This window comes from Stegodyphus dumicola, chromosome 8, assembly GCF_044657685.1.
Source record: "Stegodyphus dumicola isolate Sdum_Otavi_A_Nest chromosome 8, ASM4465768v1".
Lineage (NCBI taxonomy): Eukaryota > Metazoa > Arthropoda > Arachnida > Araneae > Eresidae > Stegodyphus > Stegodyphus dumicola.
Genome location: NC_140775.1, coordinates 69,614,176 through 69,640,318, shown reverse-complemented (window position 1 = coordinate 69,640,318; position 26,143 = coordinate 69,614,176). Strand labels below are relative to the sequence as shown.

Below are 26,143 nucleotides of genomic sequence, written 5' to 3'. Positions count from 1 at the left end.
TCTGTATACATCTAGTGCTGAACTACATTCATTTTAAAGAACTGAGGATAATAATGCATGAAATACTGCCATTTTTTCATTTATTCTCACAAACTTTTACGTGCATTGCAGATTCAAGCAGTTATACTGCCCTGAGGTGTTATTTACAATGGTTTGCCTTAAAATTCTTTTTTAGATACAATTTTTGTAATTATTTGTTATACCTAAAATTATTGTCTTTCTTAAGAAAAAAATATAACAAATCATTTTATTAATATAAAATATTGTTGCATGCTCATGGGTTCATAATAGATCCGAGTGCACACAAAACCGATGGTAGTTTGATAAAATTTATTTTACCAAAAGGAACACTTAACAGTTCTTGAATTTTCCTCAAAAATATTCATAAAGCTCTTCTCAGTATCACAGAGCACAGTGAGTAGTTACACTTGAAAACTACTAAGAACATTAAAACACAATGCAATGCAAAGCGCATCTAAAAAGGGAAAACTTCCACACAGATCTTTCAAGACTCCAAACTCATGCTGATATAAACAACTAAGAAACTGATACTCTCCCCAATCTTATATAATTTTCCTTTGGCCAATGAGAAATCTTTAGTACATTCCAATTCTTGAAATTATTGAATGCATATGAGGGCCGGATATGGTTACAGTTACGTATAGTGATCAATTACATTCATCAAATGTTGGCAAGTTTGGCGACATTTGATGATTTCTCACCAAATTTGGCGACAAAAAATAGTCATAAAAAAATCATCAGGGTGACGATATCTTATCAATTTAATGAGACAGCCATTTACTCAATGTTAAATAGACTTACCCTGTAATCTTACTCTTTCCAGCAGAGCTTTCTTTCAAGTATTTCATGTTACATTATACAAAACCTATTTGAATTTCACTAAAATTGTTCACATATATACAAAATTCATAACAGTATTAATGCTTTTTGATAAAAAGGAGGTAATGCATTGCAATAAAATTCCTTTCATATATGTTGTCTGTAACATATAAAACAAAATTACTCATTGTATGTTGCCTAGAAATACATTTTTCCTATACATACCTTTTCTGCTAATTTCAGTTGAGACTGAACCTCAAGAAACCTTTGTTTTGTTTCCATTAGATCACATTGCAAAGTTTGTTGAGTATAGGCACTCTCACACATAGTCTGAAAAAACATATTCTCTTCTTTTCAGTTTTCTATGTAGAACATGCATAATTATAATTTTTTTCATGAATATAAAATATAGTTTACAGATAGATGCATAATCTGGAAGAAGAGTTGCTTGTAATTTTATTTATAGTTAAATATGTAAGATCAGAGAAGGAAAGCTAAAATTATTTTATCAATGAACCTGGAATATGAATAGTATTTTCGTAATATAGTTTAGAATATTTGAAAAGGAAAATATGTTCCTTTTAACTGTAATGTTATTTTTATTTATTTATTAGTCTAAAGGACTACTGTTTTCATTCCGCGTTGAAAACTTTAAAAGGCTGTATCACTTTCCAAATCGTTGCCACTAAATACTATTTCCCTGTATTATATTTGAAGAAATTAAATAATAAAGAATCTGCATAAATGTATGCATGTTTCTCACATTGTGATAAAAAACAGTACCTAGAGCCATCCAATTTTGAATGACTTAATGAACTTAATACTGTGAATATGGGCATTTGAAAGCCCAAATTTGAAATTTGTTTTATTATCAATTTCATATTTTGTAAAACTTTAACGAATTTTTGATTAACAAACTCAGTGATTTAAAAGTAAGCAATGGCAACACTCTATGGGGGAAACAAAACCTTTTTATCTCCAGCACACGGAACTGTGAAAATTCTAAAGATTGAAAATTCTAAAGATATGCTCATTTTTAAATTACTTCGCTATATTACTGTTGAATTGAATTTTATGTTTTAAGTGCAAAGAACATGATATTTAATAAATAAAGGTAACACAGAAAATGTAAAAAAAAAACGCCCCTTTGGACGTAATTTAAAATGTAAAAACCTTTCAGATTTTTTTTTTTTATTTATTTAAATCAGCCTTGAATATCAAGTTTTTTACTTATTATTTTTTTCCGAGTAAAAAAGTGAATAGAAAGTTGTAATGCTTGAAAATCAATAGTTTAAACATTCAATGAAAAATAGACAAAACTTCTGTTCTGCATACCAACAGAAGTGTTAATATAGATACAAATATGTAATCATTGAGCTGGTTGATAATTAACTTTAGTTTCAAAATTTTTTATTTGAAATTAATATTTGAAAGACAAAATTTGATAAAAAAAAAAAAGCAAATGAAAATTTTTACTAGATTTACCTGATATTGGTCAGTTATCCAAAAGAAATACTGCTTAATAAATTGAACTCAATAAATAACATTATGTAAAAATTAAATGCTGTATTTTCCATAATATTAACTAGTTTTAAATTCAGTCAACTTTGACATGCTTACTATAATCTACGGATTCATAGAAACATTACCAGCACATAATTGTGTATGAAAATATGTGCAAATTATACAAAATCAGAAATTTCCATTAAGCACATTTCTTAACGAAAGATTATGGCAAATCTGAAATATTTCCTGGGACAAATAATTCAACTTTGCTTGCCTACGAAAAGTTTATTAAAAAAAAGGAAAATAAATTGCTGAACATTAATACTTAACTGATTCCAATTCTTTCTTGACTTGAAACATTTCATCTTCTAAATGCTTTAACTCCTTTTCCACACATTCAGTCTAAGGTGAAATATATACATTTTAAAAACTTAGATATACAGAAATGATCATAATTCAAAGTGTGAATTTACTCTTTTATCCTGTTATGGTATTCCTTTATTGAATATTTTGACAGGATAAAAGAAAAATATTACTATATTCCTATATTGAATACTGTAAATTTATTAGCTTTGGAAATACAGGGATGTGGATACAAAGATTCTCATGTAAAATACTCATATTCTAAACAATAGGCAAAAGTGTACTTTTATCTTCAGTTAAAATTAACTGAAGATTATTTGTAATGCTAGGAATGTTTACACCAATATTTTATTTCATAAAAGATAATCTTTCAAATTCTATAAATATTAATATTAGACTTTACACAATTGAAAATGACTGAGATGCAAACATTTATACTGATAAATGGCTATTGACTTCTACTGATACCATTACAGAGTAATTTGCAGTTATCACATTAATTAATAAATATGATAGGTTTCAAATTTTCATACTAAAAACAAGTAATACAGAAATAATTCATGCTATAAATATTAAAAGATTGATTCCATTAACACAAAACATATTTTTTAGAGAAACAGCTACAGTGGAACCTCGAGATACAAGCACCTCTATATATGAGAAATCCGAGATACGAGGAAAGTATGAGGGGAAAATTTGTCTATAAATATGACCAGTGACTCGAGTACTGAGCAATGAGCCAGGCTATTGGTATACGTGGCGCCATTTTCCGATCCCGCTTGACTCGGGGAATCCCTTCGTCAGATCACTCAGTGTTCTTTGATCTACGTGTTTGTGTGCTTGTGCGTTAATTGTTTATTACATTTAACGTGAAAATAATTATTTCATGATGCCTCCCAAGAAGATTGTTGTCTCAGATAGTGCTTCAAACAAAAGTAAGGAAGCCATGGCCATTAAAATTAAGAAAGAAATCATAGATAAACATAAGCGTGGTGTAAGAGTAATGGAATTGGCAAAGACTTATGGTCTTTTGACATCAACAATCTGTTATATTCTGAAGAAGAAGGAAGGTTTGGTTTGGTTTGGTTTGTTGAGATTATGGCAAAGCACACTAGGGCTATCTGCCTAAGGAGAGGGATGCCTTCATCGAGAACTTTCTAAGGGAAACTGACTCGTATATATGTTACACATGGCGAAAACCATGAAAATGCCCATGTAGCCAGCACGATCGCGGGATTTGAACCTTGGACCGAACTTCCAGTGTTCAGCAACTTTACCACTCAGCTGCTGGTAGACCCAAAGAAGAAGGAAGAAATTAAGAAACTTGATGTAGCCAAAGGAGTTACTGTTACTTCCAAGCACCGTCCAAAACTCCTAGAAGCTGTTGCTGGCGTAAATTAATGAAAAGTAGTTAAAAGGTCCACCACTTGAAATCTCAGAGAAACCTTTAAAATTTATGAAGTTCCACTTGCATATTTCCAGCTAAAAAACATGTCAGATACAAGTAATATTTGATTAATTAAAAAAAATTACATTTTTCCCTTTCCACTCAGTCAATTCTTCTTGTACTTGGGCTAGATTTTCAGCTAAAATAGATTTTTGTTCTAGTATTTCAAGTGTCTGTAAAAGATAAATCAATGAAATCAGTAGACAAAATAATTTTGCATGGAAATTTATTTGCTTTATATAACAAAAGGTCATACACTTTTCATTTAATATGCAAGCTATTGACATATTTATTGAATTAAAAATTATGGAGCCAAAGCCTGAACTGGTACATTTTGAAGGTAGAAAAACATTTTAAGTAAATAGTTTATGAAAAATAGTTGATATTTTTTGGTGTTGTTAGTCTAATCAAATATTTTCAATATTAAAAAAAAAGACCAATTGCAATACATGAAAATGTAGGAATAAGAAATATCTGTAAGGGTTCATATTTTAAAAGTCCTCCAAAAGAGGTTTTTAAATCTTTTTCTTTTACCCTGTCACTAAGCTCACAGTCTACCAATCTGCTGTTGCATTCACTCCTGCTAATGAAGCTTAGTTTTCTTCGTACTTGCACCATATACAGTTCAACAGCAAAATTTCAAAAAATTTAAAAGCAGCATTTGTTTAGAATTCCTGTTGAAGTGTTAGGTGCTGGCATATATTTTTCTATTTTCTCAGTTCATCATATCAATATTTAGTTTTTTTTTTTTTTTTTTTGTAAGATGTCTTGCAAAACTTGTTTTTATCTTTTTATTATTAATGTTTCATGTGTTGAATTTGTTAATTAAATTTCATGTTCTTCGCATTTATGCCAAATAAAATTCAAAAGCACAAAATATTTAAAAACTGTGTCTTTAGGATTTCTGATAGACAGTCTCACCCGTAGGAGATAAAAATGTTTTATTCCCTACAGTGTTGATTGCTTGATTTCAAATCATTGGCTTTGTTAATCAAAAATTCATTAAAGTTTTACAAAATATAAAATTCAAAATTTGGGCTTCCAAGAGCTTGTGTTTGGGTAAAGGACTACATTATTCAAAATTTGATGATCCTAGGTACCCTTTCCTTTTTGTAATGAAAAAAATATACCTACATGCATGCAAATTCTTCATTATTTAATTTCTGAAAACATAATATTTGGTGGTAACAATTTGAAAAGTGATACAGCTGTTTATAGTGGATGACGGAAAATCTCGTTTTGAGATTGATAGCTTTCGGGCTAAAAAATTATTATTATGCATACAGTAAGCAACTTGGATATCAGATAGGAAGTACATGCTTTTGATATGTTTCTGCAGTTGTTTGGTTGTAAGTACTGTATATTTTGTTTCTAACATGCTAAGTTAATCATATTTTAACCAAGGAGTGATTTTCAGTGATGAAGAATGGTTGCCTGATGAAAAACAGGTTAGGCTCACACAGAAATGTCCAAAATTAAATGTACCTTAAAATATTCAAGACTGGAGAGAGTTTCAGAATGGTCTGTTATCAACTAGGGCGAAGTTGCTACATAACAATGGTTTTAAAAACCTATCAATGTTATTCATAATATCAGGAGACACTACTAATACCAATTACACAATTAACTTTCAAATTTGCAGTACATACAGAAAAAAAAAAAAAAAAAAAAAAAAAAGATAACATAGCATAATTCTGTAATATCATGCAAGTACATAGATAAAAAATATTGTCACAATAGTGAAATGCTAAAAGAAAGCCAGGATAAAAATTCATCAAGGTGAGAAAGAATATTACACCAGTCAGCTTATTTTACTTCAGTGACATATCCTTGAAAACAAAAGATATCACTAGAAATTATCATTGTTTTCTTTGAACATAAATCCAAATGAGGTCACATATGTTGATTTATGAAATCATGTAGCAGGACTACTCAAAATAACTAATAACATATATGAAATTGTAGCTGCTGCTTAAACTGTAAGTTATCTATGTTTGCCATTATATGTTAGCTATAGAAAACTGCACTGATGAATCTACTTTAAGCTTTTACAGTTTAAAATTGTATACATATACATTTCAGATTTTCAAATTGTAATTGCATTCTGTTTGGGATTGGTCATCATGTAACAATACAACATTTTATACCTAAACAAATTATTTTTAATGAATGCATAGAATTACACTAACTTGTCTGATAATTATTATCTAGTTTCCAATATTGAATGTGTTAAAATTGAAGTTTAATCCTGAAAGACACAATAATTTAATGCAACAGTAAATTTAAAACAATTTTTAACTGATTCTGAAAAAGGCAAGAAAAGAATGAAAAGTACTTTTAAACTTCTGACTACAAACAGATATTTTTTTTTACTTTTTAAACAAATGCAGAAAATGCTATATAATATATATATATAATAAACCCAATTTTATCTAAAATAAAGTATAATACTATGAATAAAACTTAAATTAAAAATTGAATTTTTAAATAAAATTATGAACAAATGCTTGATATTGTAACAATATTATAAAACTGTTAATGTAAATCTCAGATGCAAATGAAATTAATATAAATTAATATTACAATAAATTTTATATTAAAATAACTTTTAAAAAATTATACCCGAGTTTCCACTTCTCTCAGTTTATCACAAAGTTTTTTATTCTCTTCTTTCAATCGGTCAATTTCCTGTATGAAATAAAATGTAAAATTATTATGAACATAAGAAGTACACAGAGTTCCCTCTATATTCACTTATATCCTAAAATTTTACACACATTACAACACTGAATATCAATTTTATATTTTAAGAAGTAAAATATGATATATATCTGTTTTAAATCTTTTCATACATGCAATATGCTTGAACGGATAGCAATAATTCCCACAAGTTATTTAGAAGAAAGAAGTGAACTAATACAAATTTGTTTCAAAAAGCATATACCCATTGTTGTTATAAACACACACACACATAGGAGAAGATTGTACAAGTTATACCACCACTTAAGTCGTACCTTTTAAATATTAGGTGTAATACCACACCAACTGCACTTCTTCTCGCAAAACAAGTTACTCTCTTGCCAACCATACTGTTTCATATCATGTTCATCTGCCTGTAACATTTGTAAGGGAGACTGTAAAGAGAATATGATTTAGTGTCTAAAATGCAAAGGATGAGTACATGAATTATGTGTTGAAGTTGATAAGAAAATGAAAAAATATCTTTGTGATCATTGTTGCAATTAATTGTATAAACAAATTGATAAAAAAAAGTTTTATTATAATTGTCCAATTTTAAAAGTAGTACGACTTAAGCTACAGGTGGTACAACTTAGAGTATTGGTTGTCTAAGTCATTAAGTTTATGTCCATAAATTTTATAATTTTATCTAAGAGTAACTGTCTGTAATTTTATTGTAATCTATATCATCAATGACAGCACAAGATATTATCACACATAATTTTTATTTTTTTCATAAAGCTACAATTTATACTTTTTTTTTGGGCCCCTCTTAAGTGGTTCAACTAATGCAACCTTATTCTACATTGATAGCATCACTACACTGATAAATGAGGGAACATACAGCTAAATTTCTAAGATCCTTTAAATTCTGACTTCACAAAAGTTAAAACTGTTAAATCTTCTCATAAACTTCCAACTCAGCTTAAAAAATCACTCATTCCACCTCATGCTAACTGTGCTAGGTTTTATGCTCTCCATAAGTTCACAAAAATGGAAATCTTTTTCGATCTATAGTTTCTAACTTGTAGATTACATCACATCCTTTGGGAAAATACATAATTTTTAGATGTTCTCCTTTACTTTCTAACAATATTTACCCTGTAAAAAATTCTCTTGAAATCATTGGTAAACTTAAAGACATTTCTTCTCAGCATTCAGCTGTGGTTTCTCTTGATGTTAAATTACTGGTTACTAATGTTTCAGTCAAAGGAGCACTAAAATACCATGACAACTAACATTTCTTCAAGAACTCCATTTTACACACATTGAGGCTGAAGAGTTAATTTGTCTGATTAAAGTCTTTTTAAGTCAAAACCACTTTCTTTTCCAAAATAAATATTGTTGCCAAATGGAAAGCTTAGCTATGGGTAATCCCTCCATCCTTTACTTGCTGACACTTACAAACACTATTTTGAGGTCAAATTACTTGAGAAACTATCTTTTTGTCTCTGGATTTGCTACATAGATGATACTTTCACACTTTTTGATGGTAATAAAGAAGATTTATTCCAGATTTTATCTGTTATAAATTCGATTGATCCAGCCATACAGTTTATTTTTGAAACTTAATCTGATAATATCCTCCCTTCCTTGATATTCTTATAATCTGCAATGAATCTCATTTTAACACTACTGCTTACCATAAACCCTTTTCTGTTTGCTTGTCTCACCACACTAAATTATATCACCTAGCTAACAAAAAATGGCTTCTTTTTACTATTATGTATTTTGCGCTCTCAAAGTTTGCTCCTCTTTGATTGCTAATGAACTCAATTATTTGAAATCATTTGCCATTGGCAGAGGATTTTCTCCCATGGTTACTGCTAAAAACCTTTAAAATAATTTCATTTTGCCATCAAAGAAGACATTATGCTGTTAGAAATAACATTAATAACCTTGTCATCCTTCTATCAATTATAAAAGTGCATGGTTTCTCCAGAAGTTCAGTTTTCAAGTCATTTTCTCAGCTATGAATAAAATCCATTCTTCATGAAGTTCTTAAAATAGTCCATTTCAGAATTTAATTCTTGGGGAATTTGTAGCATAAATTTTTAATGTGGTTTGAGGTATATTGGCCAAACTAAAAGAGTGTTCACATTATGCATCAAGAAACACAAATCTTATATGCAAAAAGAAGAAATAAACAGGTCTTTCAAGGCTAATTACAGTTGGAAATTTAATCACAGTTTTGACTTGGGTCTGCTAAAATTATCCATAAAGCTTCTTTAATTGATGAATTGGATTCCTTGGAGCTTCACAAAGATTTATCTCGATCACACAGATTCACAAAGATTTATCTTGTTTAGTTAACGACTTTAATTCCAATATCTTTCTTCTTAACACTTTTAGAATGCTTATTAACTTAATTTTTTTATGTTTCGTTACTATTTCTGTGGACAGATAGCATTACCTTCTCATTCATTTTACTCTTTTGCTTTTAGTTTAAAAGCAAAGCCCTTCTTTTCAGAATTTCTTTTCTTCATCTGATGAGGAACCTGCACCTGTTGCCTTTGAAACTAATAGTTCCTTGGTTAAAATATACGATAAATAGAAGGTTGTTGCTTTGCTTAATTTTATACATCCATCTACTCATACGTGAAGTAACAGTTTTAAAAATTATATCTATCAAGCCAATTAATGCAATCAGTAATTTCAAACATTAGAAAAATAAAATGCACCAAATAGATTTCTATTTCTAGAGTAAAATGCAGTACAAACAATAAAGAGGCAATAAAGTAATACAATTAAAGCTAATAAAAAGTAGTCGGTAATCATGTAGTATGCAAGCTATCACTTTTAGTTATTGCTAAGATAAGCTAAACATGACAACTGAAACATATTTTAAAATTTTAATAAATGGCAAGAAAAAGAAATGATTAAAACAATAACTAATTTTAGTGCCACCACCGAAAAAAATAACTAACTAAAAGTGGTAGATTGCATACTACATAATTACCAAGTAACCTTATATTTTTTCAATGCTTTTATTTTACACATTTAGTATTTTCACCCTTCATCTCCATAACTTAAAAATAATATTCTTCACAACTTAAATGTTTTACATAGCTTAAAATTTATTCCTTTTCTATGCACATTATATGCTTCATAGTTATTTTTATGACAGTTAAAATAATAATTTTAAATAAATGTTAATCACCAATTGAAGTAATTGATTGGCTCCAACATTTTCAGCTAGGGGTTGTAGTTTATTCAAACGCAGCGGAGAGCCAGTTAAAGATTTATCAAGAGAATTGCTGTTCACAAATCTTTCTTCAAACTTATTTACTTTTTCCAACATGTCTCTAAAAAGACAAATATAAGATATTACACAATATTAAACATAACAGCATCAAGAAATCAGAAGAATGATATATACAATATATATTAAAGAATTCATCTACAAATTTATTTCCTCTTTCTTTCACAATAAGAAAACTGTGTTAATTTAGTTATACTATGTAATTGTAATCAGGAAAACTGAAATACTGATATTTAAAAATGTTATTTTTTTTTCATATATTTAAAACACTGATGAAAAATTTTGCTTTCATGAAATTTTAAAACTATGTATATATATACAAAAAGTAAAGAGTAAGGAATTTATAACTTATTTTACACAAACACCAAAAAAGTGAAATTCAATACCACCAAATATAAAAATTTCCATAAATATACAATATAAGAATTAAAGAAATGTGAAATTAAAACCTAAAAATTATATATACATATACAAAACACACATATATGTATATATATATATATATATATATATATATATATATATTTATAATAATTTATTTCCTAAACAGTATTGATTAATTGATTATATTATCTCCTAAGTTTAATTAAAGTAGAAAGTTCATACAACATTATATATATATATATATATATATTGATGATAGAAAAGGAGTACATGAAAAGCTCTGCTCTGCTATTTTAGATAATAATCTGAATCATTCTTCACCTCATGAAGATATTTTAAATAGTACTTCTGCTTCTAATACTCGATAACAAGTAGTGAATGAAAGAAAAAGTAAAGAAGAAAGCATTTAATACCAAATGGGTCTTTTAGCTTCATGAATATTCATTCAAATTCCACACTATTTTAATGTTGATTAAATGGAAACTAGATTTAAGTTGATAAAAACAATAGAAAGTTGCTTCGTATTTTCCACTTAAAAATTAATAAAGAGGAAAAGGATTTTATGACACAAAATTTTTGTCAAAAAGAGAGGGGTAAAGGGTGCTGATAAAATGTGTTTATAACAATTCTAAGGTAGTAGTTATATAAGCATTCTTTATACATTCACAAATAAGTAATAAATACTAATTATAAAAATAATACAAAGGAACATATTTAGGAAAGATATTAGAGATATAAAAGTAGAGAACATTTTACATTCAAACTAACTGTCTGACTGCTAACAGAATACTATCAAAGGCTAAGATGTCTGACTGCTTTTAAAGGCTAAGGTGTCTGACTGCTTTTAAAGGCTAAGGTGTCATATACAGATACATGTGGTCGCCAAATGTGGTGATATTTTGTGTTGGATAGAGATTTTGGTCAGATTTTGTTTGTATGACAACCCTTTTTTAAATGGAAACTTTTGTGGGGAATATGGTTTTATTTCATTATGGTGATTTTTTGGTTATGTGTTGAATTATGGCATATAGTTCCATGAAGGAAGTTGTGGAAAGATATCAGCTACATGTTTTAGAGTGTATCCAAGCTAGATTTAATTCAAGAAGATATGTTGTTGAAGTTATTAATGAAGCATTTGTTCATAGTTGTCTTCATGCTGACAGAAGTGTATTTTGGCAGTTTTTATGGGATACAGGATTTTTGATTTTTTTGAAGCCATACTTGACATGTGAAATGTGCGGCTGTGATATGAAGATTTGGAAGAAAAATTGTGTTTTTGATGAATTTGTGTGGATTTCCAGAAAAATTGTTGAGGGTAAAGAATGTGGTTCTGAATGAATTTTGGGGTTTGGATCCTGGTTTTCCTGCAGTAAGTTGACTTTAGAGGAAATTTTTATTGCAACATTTGAAATTTTGAACCATAGAAAGACATCTGATATAGCTAAGTCGTGGCATTTTGGTTCGCATGCTTTGTATGATTGTCATAGTTTTATTAATGAAAATATATTGGATTATATGTATGATATGTCTGTCCTTACAAGTTTTTGTTTGAAATTAATATTTTGCTTTTTTGGTAACTATTTTGATGGTAAGTAAATTTGTTTTTATTTTTTTAATTTTGTAGAGAGTTATTTTAATTGTTGCATTGCTTTAATTTTGTGTTGTTATTTTTTTTAATTTTTAAAATTATTTGAGTTGAAATTGTTTGGAATTTATTATTATTTTAGTCTAAAGGGCTGTAGTGTAGAATTGGGTGCCCCTTCAACTGGCAACAAATTTTGTTCAATTTTGGTGATGAAACCCTATTTCTGGTTACCTTAATAATTTTAACTTGGTTTTAGCTTCCTGATTTTTTTAACCCATTAGCCGCTGGTGTTGCGTTGATGCAACGGTCAAAATAAATGTGTATATAAATATAACTACTTAAGATATTTTTACAAGCACATGATTTTGTGTAGGGAATATTATGAAGATTATTTCTGTAAAAAATATTTGCCTTCAACAATCAGTTTGTTTATAATAATTAATTTTATACTTTAAGCAAAATTTTCGACCGGGTATTTTTGCTGAAAATATTTAACCAAAGAATCACCGTCTTTATGAGTGATCTATTTTTAGTCAAGGTCACCGTTTATCAGAACATTACATCAGTAAGAAGTTTATATTTGTGTTGGGAAGGAAGGAAAGATAGGTGTTGCGTTGATGCAACGTCAGAAGGAAACGGGTAGTCAATCTCCTTTTTCCCTCATTCCTTTCGAAGTTCTGGTTCATGCTCTGGTTGTTTAAAAATGCCCGGAACGAGGTATCTTACAATAGAAGAAGCCCTTCAAAAATTTTTTGATGAAGAAACAGATGATGATAATGTGAATAATGACCAGAATGAAACTGCCATTGTTGTTGTTCCCCTAGAAATTGCAGAAACTAGTAACAAAGAAGAAAGGAATGGCAATGTTTTAAATAATGATAATAATATTTTACCAAATAATACTGCTGGGGAAGTTGAAATTCACGTAAGAAGTAAGTTTCAGCCTTCTAAAAGCAGTTATAGTCATACTAAAAAGTTTAAAAAGCAGAAGACTGAAATCTTGAAGTGGATAGAAAAGGAACTGTTAGTTATGTCTCAGTAAAAACATGAAGAAAAATTTAAAAGAGAAATTATAAAAGACAAAATACAAGGTAAAACTAGTGCAAAGATTTTCGATTTTCTTTTTGGTTTAGACATTTACTCTCTTCTCGTTGAACAGACAAATATATACGCTCAGCAAAAAAAAAAAAAAAAAAAAAAAGCCCAGAATTTATTGCATCTGAAGCCTGAGAAGATTTATTGGAATATTATTGCTTACACGATATCATTCTTTACCTTAAGAAAAAATGTGTTGGTCTGTTGTACGAGAATCGATATCATGTTTGCAGTACAGGAATATGAAGCAGAACTTGCATTTGACAATAGTCAAATTGACAATACTGATAAATTATATGAGGTGAGACCGTATCTAAACTTACTGAATATCACCACTTTTTACTACTGGAAATATAAAGTCTCTTTTAGATTTCAGACGCGAGAATGCATTATTCCTTTTGAAAACTCCTATTGAGAGTGTAGAATTAGCCAGAAATAGATCAGCAACAGGAAGACCTAGTGAATTCAGCATTCAAAAACCATTGCATGGAGATGGTAGACATTTTATCGTAAAGTCCGTTGATAACAAAAGACTTTGCTGTAAAGAGTACCATAGCCAGACTGTTTATAGATGCAAAGTATGTAATGTAGCTTTACATCATGGTTGTAATCAAGCTTTTCATGCTTGAATCTTTCAATTGAAATAAACTGTATTTGTAAAAGAAATACAATGTATATTTTAATATTAAATTAATTACAAGTAAAGTGATTTGTAGATTTATAAAACGTTACACAGCTAAAAAGTAATCCTGCACTCCACTCAAAAAAAAACATCACATGAGTACAATCCTACTCACTAAACATCCATAGTCTTATTCTGCTGACGTTGCGCGAATGCAACACTCGCTTTTTCCACATGTAAGAGCATTTTTTTAATTTTCAATGTAAATTTATGTTATAAATGCTTAATTTAATATTTGTCATTATTTTCATGAGAAAAGAAACATTCCTTGCAGTTTTGGCGGTTAATGGGTTAAAGTGAAAATAGATCGATGTGTACATGGACAAAGTCAAGGCAGTGCAAAATGCCAAGTTTGTGCAATTCTCTAATGTTTTCTTAAGTGCAAATAGATCGATATGTACATGGACACCGAGTTTGTGCAATTCTTTGACTTCTTATTTTGGTTTTGTGTAGTGGCCATCTTGAAATTGTGCCTTCCTGCCGCTAATCTTGGCATCAAAAAAGAATTGAAAAAAAAAAAAAAAAAAAAAAACAAGGGGCAACCAACTGTAAACTTTTCCCTTTTAAATTTGCCGTCACACATTTTTGGTGAGAACCTTCATGCTTATCTAAATTTTTTGTTTTTATTTTGGATTTTTAGTGTAAATCGCACATGCGAAAACCATGTTTTTTTTTTCCTTACATTTTAGGCTTTAAGTTTGAAATGTAAACAGACAATTTAGATAAGTAAAATCAAGGAGTTTCTCGCCAACCCAGTCCATATATGACAGCTGTTCTGATTCAAAACTATCAAAGTGACAACTAAAACAAAATACTATAACAAAAATTAATAAATAGCTTTCTTTATTATTATTATTATTATTAACTTTCCTTATTATTATTAATATTCTTTTCCTTATTATTATTATTTCCTTTTATTATTATTATTTTGCCTGTTGACATTCATATTAAATAATCAAAGAGATTTGAATGTTTTTAATGGATTTATCATAATGCATCATGTAAACTATATTATTAATTACTCTCATGTTTTTATCTCTCTTTCATTTTATAAATATTATAAAAATCACATTACATTAAAAAGGCTTCAAAATTAGTAGTACCTATTTTCCAGTTCTGAGATGTCAGCATTAAGTTTCAGATGCCACTGCTGTGACTGAACACACATCTGACACAGAAGAAGTGCTGCTGTATGAGCTGTGTTCATCAATTCTATCTCAAGATCACCTTTTAGCAATGAACATAATTCATCTAACATTTCTTTTACTTCTTCAACTGTATACGTTTCTTCCATTAACCTAAATTATAATATTTTACTGTCAAAAAACATAATTTTATGATCACAATGAAAAAACAATTCAAGGGAAATTTCATAAATTTTATGCAGTACATATTTAAAATAATATTAAGTTATTTTACAGCACTAATTGTAATGATTTTTACAATACCTACAATCAAATTTAAGCACTATTTTATATGGCTATAAGAGATGCACTCAATAAAAGAGATGTTATTCTAAATTAATTTTGATATCAAACATCACATTTCCAACAAAGAGATTAAGTCATGCACCAAAACTATTTTGCAATTATATTACTAGCAGATTTGTAGTATGCAAGTACCTAATATTAAATATTTTAAAAGAGAATCAGAGTTCTTGTACAATTTAAATTATAAGAGAATTTATATATAAAACAAACTCTTCACAACTTAAAACTAATTAAAATAAGATTTTGAACACCATGAGAACCTTTCTTTTCTAAATCCAGATTTTGATCATTCTACAGAGAGAAGTAAGTTTTCTAATTGTGAAGGAGCTTGTTTTGACAGGAATTTCAGATATTCATTTATATCTCCCCCTCCCTGTAGTTAATGTGAAAATAATTAAGAACTTTATTTATTTAAGGTAAAACTTTTGATAGAAAACACCTTTTATCCCTTTTTCTTGGATAGGTTGATTATAATTCTGATTTTTTAGCTGTGTAATTTGCAAATCATATTTTTTAATGCTTTCATACACTTTTATTTCAATATATTATTTCTGATGTGTGCTGCTTTTCTGATTTACTGTTTATTACCTTTCATTAGTGTTTACTAAAAGTACAGGAAATTACATGAACTAAATATCATAACCATTCTAGACTTTAAAATTCTGGTAAATGTATTACAGACGTAGAATATTAACAGAGGTTTCTACATATATACACCTAGGCAGAACCCTGTGAAATATCAATACAGAATCATTTGAAATATATATACAACTCTATAACTTTCCATACTGAATTCCGCAAAGAGTTTGTAGCAGTCTCAAGGGTCAATCAAATGCTTGCACGACAAAGCAGTTCAAATATCAGGAACTGTCACACATGAGTTCTTTTATGATAGCAACATGGTATTTAATTGCCACTTAACAGATCCAGGACCATCACTACTCAGAAAAACTGGCCATTATTCTAAAGTTGACCAATATTAAACCTTATTTAGAACAATTTATAATTAACATTAATCATAAATGATTCTAATCAAGTTTCTACCTTCTAAACAATTTTGGAAAAAAAAAAAAAAACTGTTATTAAGTAAGAGTTTATCAGTAAAAAATGGAGAATCAATTAAAAGATGCATCAAGATCTTTTCAATTTTTGACTATCAAGATGTACATAAGTTTACTTGAAGGATGATTCATATAATTAAATTAATTTCACAAATTAGGTATTATGAATAGTGATTACAGTCTTAAGAATCATAAAGGTAGGATAATAATTTTTGACATTCCTAATTTCCTGATAGCTGGAATGTTCAACAGTAAAGAAAAAATGGTGAGATTGACTCAAATACATCCCTACTATCAATTTTAAGATTTTCAACTCAAACAGAAAGTTACAGTATTTTCCTAAGAAATTATTTCAACATGTTTTGATTTGAAATTATTGAAGACAGAATTTCTGAACTGAAATCAATGCAAATATAACATAAATACATAATTATAGAAAAAGTAATATTAATTTGACTAGAAATATAATTTATCATATTAGATACAAATCATTTATTTTATCTGTAATTCACATATAAACTAATAGCAGTTACACTTTCTAACAACAATTCTAAAACCTGAACAGTTTTCTACCAAAAAAGAATTAATATTCTTTTTGAAGAAGAACGAAAAGGTAATTTAAAACTTTCTGAAAATGCATGCATATCTCTAAAATTAATGACAATCTTAAAGTATGCTGCCCTTACATTTATTATTACTTTGACCAGATAGAATATTCTCTTATTTTGTGCAATGCTCTACTGCTAAAGAAGGAAGTTACTAGACTTTATCCTTTTAATGATCTTGTTTAAAACTATTAGTGCATTTAAATGAAGTAAAAATAATGACATCTAATTCTCAACATAAGCACTGCCTAAATAAAAAAAGTGTTTTTTTTTAACATTATTTATGATTCAGATATTTTAACATCTAAGATTCTTATGTCTACATACAATGTGCATTTTAAATTACCTCGACAGTTTAATGTCTTCAAAAGTTTGCTCCACAGTTCGTAAATGCTTCCCTCTTCTAAATTTTGCAAATCGTAAATAATTTCCAATCATTTCACTATGATGGTCATTTAAAGTAAGATCTTCAGCCTGTAATTTTTTTTTTAAAAAAAAGATTCAAATAGTCATATTTTATGCAAATATAAACATTTAATGTCATTAAAACATTATGAGGTTATTATTATGAAATACTCCATTATTATGGCAAGTAACTGTTAAATAAAGTTTAATTATTAGCAGTACTTGCAGTAATACTTATGTATCACAGCATTAAAATCACTGTGCTAAGATTATGGTAATTTGAATATGGTAAAGCACATGAGAGCTATCTTTTCAAGAGAAGGCATGCCTTCATGGAGGGCTTTGTAATGGATACTGGTTCATATTCATGTTGCACAAATATTAATCAGGTAGCCAGCCCCTTCATCTGGGTTCAAACCCAGGTCAAAGTAACAGTATTCAGCAACTGCTAAGCTAAGAACTACCACTGTATTACTCCATACATCTAACAGCGTTATAAGTATTCATAAACAATACATTAATTAATGTACAATAATAATTATAATATTATTGAAAAATAAACTAACCAAAGTGATGTTAGTAAAATACTACACTCGCTTCACATTCATTTCTTTTTTAATTTCAGTTTAAAGCTCCTTAAGTGAGACAGCTTTATCTGAGAATGAACCATTTTTTCAAAAAAAAAAAAAAAAAAAAAAAAAAAAAAAACACTGGTCTTAGGATCAGGAGACCTTGGTGGCCATCTGAAAAATGCCAAATTGCATTTCCATGTCATCTAATTCAGTAACATGGGAGCTCATTATTCAGATAGTAATCACCTTCACTGTACCTAAATTGATGATAAGAAAAATTGGGCACAACTTTATAATTAGTGAGATGGAACTACACCTACATGATAAATTTTGACTCTGGTATCTTGCCCCAATTGTATATGTATCTGTCATTCCAGGAAATAATCACATCTGCAGTATATCAAGATATGGCAAACTTATCATAGAGTCTCAAAGAAAAAAAAATTATCCATACACCTTTGTTTGAGAAAGATAACAGAAGATATTTAGCTTTCATAAATCCAATTTCTGTTCAATTGAAAGCATGACAAATTTTCATATTAAAAATCAACACATTGGAATGACTTACAGTTCTTCACAAATAAAATATAACTTCATCATTGAATATTAAATTGGTAACAAAATCATTGTCTTCGAATGCTTCTTGCATGTGATTACAAAATTCATATGGCTTGATATATCATGCTACAAATATTGCAATATCTACAAATCAAGCAGTTTCAGTTGCAGCAGCCATCGCAAAATCTTTCAAATGGTTTCAAACCATTTGAAATTCCTAGCATAATTTGTTATTTTTGAAAACATACATGAAATTCTATCTATCTTCACTATTTGATTAGAAGTACTTAGCCATCCGAGCTTTTGCCTTTACACTGCCAACCAGATTTCAAAAACTACTAATACCATGATAGAAAGTTAGGGCAGATGGATATGTAGCTATTAACTTTGAAATGCATACTGCATCGTAACAACACATAAACGTTTTACACATTCTAAACCACAAACTGCTTTCTGCTGATCATTTTGGAAAAGAACTCATATCTGCTTCAGTGTCTCACAAGAATGTTTGCATGCAAGTTTAAAAATTTCAGATACTTTGTTTCATTCATTTCAAAATAATGTGCAATCTACAACTTAAAAATTACAGATCTTTAAAATTCATGAATTATTTGTAATAACACTATACTTCAAAATATTATAAGTATTTCCAAAGATACACAAATTATCAAAATATAAAAAAGTCTACATAAATATTTAACAAATTTTATAAAGGAATTACTTTTTATGCAATAATTAAGATGGTAACTTTAATACAGAAAAACTGATTAATTATGGATGTATCAACAATAAAATAATGAAAATTTGGTACATTTTTGTGTTCAAATTGTTTGTCATGAGATGGATTTATAAAAATTAAAATTACAACAAATGCATAATAATATGAATAAATTTCTACAAGCAGAAAGAAAAAAATGATAAATAAGGGGCGAAAAATTTCCTAAATTTGGCGTACGTAAATAATTCAAGTATTACATAAAAATAAGCAGTATTACTTCACATTTAAATGCATAATTTCAACATTATTTTTCCAGTTTCAAGAGATCTTTGCAAAAACTGCACAGGGTTTTGCTTTTATATCAGAAAACAACATACTATATACACAATTCAATATTTTTCGCATTAATTTTTATTTTTTGGTTATTTCACTTAGTTACATAATATTTCTATTAACAGTTGCATTAATGTATAATTTGGGGTTCATCAGTTAAAAACTTAGACATAAAATGATATCATGTTATAAATTTTATATAATATATTTTAACCAGATTTAAATATTGTTTACGTTTTCCATATCTCGTTGCCATGGTTACCATTATAACTAGTTGCGGCAAACAACATTTAACATCAGGAGCGTGAAAAAAAATGCATAAACATTCTTTCATGGAACAAAAAACTTTCCTTTAATATTATGTGTCTACTTACCATGATCGGTTAAATTTTATTCAACAGTGTTCAATAATTTAGTTAAGCATTTAACTTCTACGAACACCCACACATCTTTAATACAGAAACTATAGTTCCGTCTGACCGACGTTCAACGTCGACGGGAGGGAATCGGCGCGAAAATAACATAACAACACATGCGCGCAAGAGTTTTGGCAACGCCCCTCGGGAGGCTTTTGAAATAGTGGAATCATGCAGGTAAAAGTAGTTGAACTGCGGTGCTTAACCACCAGGGTGCCTGGGCGCCATAGCCCTACCCCTCATCGAATAACATGATAAAAGTTTCGAATTATGAGAAATATAACTGAATGTGCTAAATAATTAAATGAGCAAGAGTTTAAATTCATAATTGCTAATAGTTAAATACACATTTTTTTTCCTTAAGTACCTAATTACTAATCCATACATAATTAACTATTTTTTAACAACTATTTCACAGAAGAATACATGTACACACAAGAGAAACAAAATACGAAGTGCGACCAAAGAATCTATATGGAATCTCTCTTTGGTACGGCCGTTTCTAGCGGGTAATCTAAAGTGGTGCCAGACACCAGAGTACCTGAGAGTACCCTCATCGAACAAATTATAGTATAGTTTCGAATATATGTGAATTATAACTGAATGCATTAATGAACATATCTTAAAATGTTGTGGATATACATAATTATCAGGCAATGGTACATAAGTTTTTGACAGCATATCTCCTAACGGTAATTAAAGCAATAATCTGGATAGAAAGCCAGTCAAGCACAGAAGCTGTCGAGTGGTAGAGCTGGAAAGAGAACATAGACAAACATGGCAAAACAAAAGAGGTAAGTGCGCTACTTGGCCGTTTTTAGCGGGGGGGGCGGGTAGAACGCGTAAAAGCACGCGGGTGGCCAAAATCAGGGGCAACAGGACTCTCGCGATACCACGCCTAAATATTTCAAATTCATTGTAAGTACTTGTCATATGTAAGTACGTTATATACAATTTGTAAGAACTTAGTGAGTATAAAATCAAAATTTTATTAATCTGAGCATTTGTTTTTAAGTTTACAATTGGGGGCGGCAATTTTAGAAAAATGCACAGATACACAGATCGTATTTTATTCTCAAGTGTCAAGATGTAGAAATTTTAGGGAAGTACGCGGGCAGCCAATAACCTAGGAAGGACCCTGGAGGTTAGAATCGTGAAACCATGGGCCGATGCTATTCGCACTAGTGGTGCGATTAGCCGCCTGAGCTATTCGCACCAACATTAACCACACATGCCAACACCTCCTAGAACTAACTGAAGGCCACGGCGCGTTTCCCAGGAGGAGGTGTGACGTCAGTGTCAGTAGGGATTGTATTTCATTTAACTCTCCCTACCCAGGACTGTGGTGGGTGGATTTCCGGAGTTTTGACGGTCATTTGGTCAGAAATCGTCCATAAGAACAGTCGACATTTTCTTTCTTTTTTCAGATATTTCTATATTATAAGTATTCCACTATATTATTTGTTTTTCAAATTTTTGATATGGTTTACACATGCTGTGTACCTAACTGTAAAGGGAACTATCCAAATGGTCCAAAAGTACAGGTTTTCTCTTTTCCGAAAGAGAAAGAATTCTTAAATAAATGGATAAAGTCGATTCATAGAAGCAATTTCAAGCCAACAAAATTTTCGAAGGTAAGTTGCGTTTTTTTTTTTTTTTTTTTTTTTTTTTTTTATGAATAAGTTTATACTTATCTGTGCTTTTTAAAAAGTGCTTCTGTGTTAAGTATGTTATAATTATCATAAACTAAAGCGAGTACATACATTTATAGAAAGTAAACATATTTAATATTATTGTAAGTCTAATAGTGATTATATAAGTATGATGATTTAATCATACTATTAATTTAATTTATAGCAGATAGTACTGTTTATCATCATGCTAATCGTTCAATCCATAGCAGATGGCATTCTTTATCGTCATGCTAGTCAATTTGTAGTAAATAGCATCATTTACCAAGTTAAGTAAATTAAACAAATGTGTGACTTAAAAGTAGGATTAGATTAAATGTAGGATTAATAAAAATTCAAAATTATAAATACATTTTGTATGTTGCAAAATGCTTGCATTTAAATATCTCGATACATTTGTCACAGGAACAGCGTATTTATTAAAATCCGAAGACCTTGAAAAATCTTGATAATATCTCTGAAACTAATACCAATTTTGTTTCTGATGTTAATGCGAAAAAATACGCTATTTAAATTTTTGTGAGTTCAAGCCTGATATTCTTAAAATTCACTTAATATAACATAAATAATTAAATATGAAGTTTTACAAAATCTTGTATTTAATTCTAGTTTAGATAATTAAATCCGATTATAACAATCTTTGCATGCAAGTGTTTCGTATTTTTTGTAAGTAAATAATTAAATTTATGCAACACTTTATTTGACAAAAGATTTTTCTATCGAATTAGACATTATTCTTCAAAACTAGTACCTGTTTCACTTTATACAATTAATAGATAAGTATGATTTTCTTTCTATTAGTCGTGAATAAACATTAACTTATATTATTTTAGTGGCCGACCAGCGGCCGAGCGGTTAAATCGCTGAACACTGGTAGTTCGGTCCGAGGTTCGATTCCCGCCAACGGGCTTGCTGCATTGGTGCTTTCGGGATTTTCCCCATGTGTAACGTATATACGAGCCAGCTTCCCTTAGAAAGTCCTCCATGAAGGCATCCCTCCCCTTAGGCAGATAGCCCTCGAGGCTTTGCCATAATTAAAATAACTTAACCTGTATTATTTTATGCTACAAATTTAATGAAATTTAATAATGTATGCTCAGTTTAAAGCCGAAAACTTAATGTATACAAATTCTTGCTGATAGGTTTGTGCCCTTCATTTTCACCCTGAGGACATTTCAAAATGTACAGAATTCGTTGATGAAAGGACTGGAAGGAAGGTGACTGCTCCCTTATCGAGGTACAAATTAAAACGTTTTGCGATTCCTAGTATTTTCCCAAACTGCCCAAAATATATTTCAAGGGAATTTATCGTGAGAGAAAGCCCAGATGAACGTCGTAAAAGGCTAGAAAATAAAAATCTTCAGTGGGCTGTAACTGAAAGTATATCCCAGTTTCAGACGAATGAAAAAGAAAAATCCTTTTGTTCTTTTTCTGAATTTTTAGATAAGATGGGAAAAGAAAAGCTACCTGGCTTGTGGAACTGTATTAAAAGAGCACGGGAAGCTATCTTTTTAATTATTGAGCTAACACCGTGCCCTGAAATAAATATTTCAGCATTAATAAACGAAAAACTTGAACTTTCAGTTTACATTCGGTAAACTGAACTTAAAAAATTTAATAATTTAACTTTGCCAGCATGTAGATGAGGTAATTTCTATTTTAAACGCTTTGTTGTCGTATGAATTTAAAAGTGATGTGCAGAATTTAAGAATAAATTCTGTTTGTGAAACTTCAGAAAATATTGAAGAACAATACGATGAAAATAAGCAGAAAGCCATACAATTCATTAGGGAGCAATTAACATTAATTAATACATCCAAAGAAAACTTACGGTATTCTCCAGAGAGTATGATACTATTCAGTATTTTATGTACAATTTCACCCCATGCTTATAAATTTTTAAGGAGTTCTGGGTGTATTTTGGCTCCTCACCCTCGGACAATTCAAAGGTTATGCTCATCTTTGGTAGCTAATTGTATATTTTATATAGCAGTATGTCGAAGCAATTTTTTTTTTCCAAAGAAATATTGTCATACATACAGGGTGATTATAATTAAAGTTTAAGTTTCAAAACGCTATAAAAAAAGAACCACTGATGAAAATGATGTGAAATTTCAAAGGAATGTTATTGAAGAAGGCGGAAAGCGTATGGCAGAAGAAAAAATTTAGTTTCAAAAGTTAGCAACAGATGGCGCTGTAAGCGGCAGAATCACGACGAGAAACGAGAAGCGATTCGTAAAACAATGGCTAAGGTGGAAGTTACACATTAAAACGCATTGACAAATTAGAATTGTTGAATAATTTTATTTGCATGACTGTACATATCACATCGAAAGGGACAAATCGGTTTCAAGAGTTTTGCCGCGACATACCGCATAAGAACCATTCATCAAAGAAGTTCGGAACTGTCGCGAGACTGGCACAAAACATGTTCAATATGGTGTCCACCGTCGTGTGCAACAAGTTGAAAGCGACAAACAGCATGTTCCACAACGGATCGCAGTGTCTCCGGGGTGATGTTCAGAATGTGTTGCGAAATGCGTGCCTTTAATTCCGCTAAATTTGCAATTGGAGCACGGAACACACATCCTTCAGATACTCCCACAGCCAGAAATCACACGGAGTAAGATCAGGCGATCGGGACGGCCAAGCTGTAGGGAAATGACGGCTGATAATTCGAGCATTTCCGAAATGGCGCCTCAACAGCTGCTTCACGGGATGTGCTATGTGCGGAGGAGCGCCATCTTGCATAAAAATGATTTCATCCACACATCCACGCTGTTGCAGAGCTGGAATCACGTGGTTGCGCAAAAGAGACGCATACCTCTGACCAGTGACGGTTGCAGTAACAGGACCGGAAGCACCCGTCTGCTCGAAAAAATATGGTTTTAGGATGAATGATGCTGTAAAGCCACACCATACCGTGACCTTTTCAGGAAGAAGTGGTACGGGGTGCGTTGCCAGTGGATTTTCTGTTGCCCATATTTGAAAATTCTGGGTATTCACGTATCCTGTCAGATGGAAATGGGCTTCATCTCTCCACAAAACTTTCCACGGCCATTCATTATCCACTTCCATGCGAGCCAGGAATTCTAACGCAAACGTCTCCCTAGCTGTCAGGTCAGGCGGAAGCAACTCCTGCACATGGCCAATTTTATACGGATAGCATTGCAGGATGTTTCGTACAATTTTCAGCACCGTGCTCGTAGGCCTGTCCAATGTTCGGGCAATTCCTCGTGCACTGCACGGTTGCACACCACCGGCCGACCCCTCCTGTAATGCTGTGGCCACTTCTTCAACTACCGTCGAATGCACTCGTTTTCTCCCTCTACCAGATTGCACATCAAACGAACCTGTCGTTTCGAATTTTTGCATCATTTTCTTTAGACCTACGACACTCATTGGACCAACGCTTTCTTTTATACCCTTCAGTGTCCTGAATTTTTGCAGAGCTACTCTTGCACAATCATCATTCTTGTAATACAGCTTTAACAGCAGAGCGCGGTCCTGCAGTGAAACACCCATGGCGAACGTCTGAGACGCAAAATGAGGAACAGCCTGGTACCTGACGGCTTTATAACACTGAAATTTAACTAACATTTTAATTTGTCTTCTTCCGCTTGCAGCGCCATCTATTGCTAACTTTTGAAACTAATTTTTTTCTTCTGCCATACGCTTTCCGCCTTCTTCAATAACATTCCTTTCAAATTTGGCGTCATTTTCATGAGTGGTTCTTTTTCTATAGCGTTTTGAAACTTAAACTTTAATTATAATCACCCTGTATATACGCATGCATATACATACATATGGAAATAAAAATGTATGGCATGATATTTCATAAAGACTACAATTTAAATTCTTTCTAAAGATAGAAATGTAGTCTTTATGAAATATTATGCCATACATTTTTATTTGATGAAATGCAGTCTGTGATAAAAAAAAAAAAAAAAAAAAAAAAAAAAAAAAAAAAAAGCAATATTTATCGTTCCCCGTTTACAGACAGTTTTGAATAATTCTGAATTGACTGCAAAGACAATTTCGATGATTTTCTTCTTTTCCTCTATCCTTCCTCTTTTTAGTTGACTGATTGAAAATAAGCATATACATATTATCTAAAGTATTTCTGTATAAATTGTTTCGAATTGTAATGTATAATTTAGTGCATCCTAAGGCCATTTATATGTTAGTAATTTTATTCGGCAGTAATAATGCAATGATAGTTGTGTTTTTTATTTGTTGTGTTCAATATCCCAGTTTAGGATTTGTTACATTTGCCTTCCACACAATACTGCTAAACCATGTTATAAAATTTCCCTGTAAAGATCAGAGGTTAGCTATTTAGATCTATATCAGATCTCTATCAGAGATTTGATATTTGCCATTTAAAATGC

At 30.3% G+C, this 26,143-nt stretch overlaps 1 protein-coding gene across 3 annotated transcripts in view; it reads right to left on the bottom strand.

Annotated features, from left to right (window-relative positions):
- Positions 1-20,177, bottom strand: part of LOC118188821 (leucine zipper transcription factor-like protein 1) — a 49,290-nt gene extending 29,113 nt beyond the window's left edge. Inside the window, exons 1-8 of one of the 3 annotated variants that reach the window (XR_004758172.2) lie at positions 20,020-20,177; positions 17,406-17,533; positions 15,007-15,201; positions 10,056-10,200; positions 6,779-6,844; positions 4,243-4,329; positions 2,677-2,748; positions 1,066-1,202 (exon numbers count right to left, since the gene is read on the bottom strand). Coding sequence is in view for 2 of the 3 variants with exons in the window: in XM_085821976.1 (XP_085678102.1) it covers positions 1,066-1,170; positions 2,677-2,748; positions 4,243-4,329; positions 6,779-6,844; positions 10,056-10,200; positions 15,007-15,201; positions 17,406-17,533; positions 20,020-20,022 (801 nt within the window). In the remaining variant the exon portion in view is untranslated. Of the gene's footprint in view, positions 1-1,065; positions 1,203-2,676; positions 2,749-4,242; positions 4,330-6,778; positions 6,845-10,055; positions 10,201-15,006; positions 15,202-17,405; positions 17,534-19,589; positions 19,773-20,019 lie in introns of those variants that run through there. The other 2 variants (XM_085821976.1, XM_085821977.1) reach the window with 2 other exon arrangements.
- Positions 20,178-26,143: the final 5,966 nt, after the last annotated feature.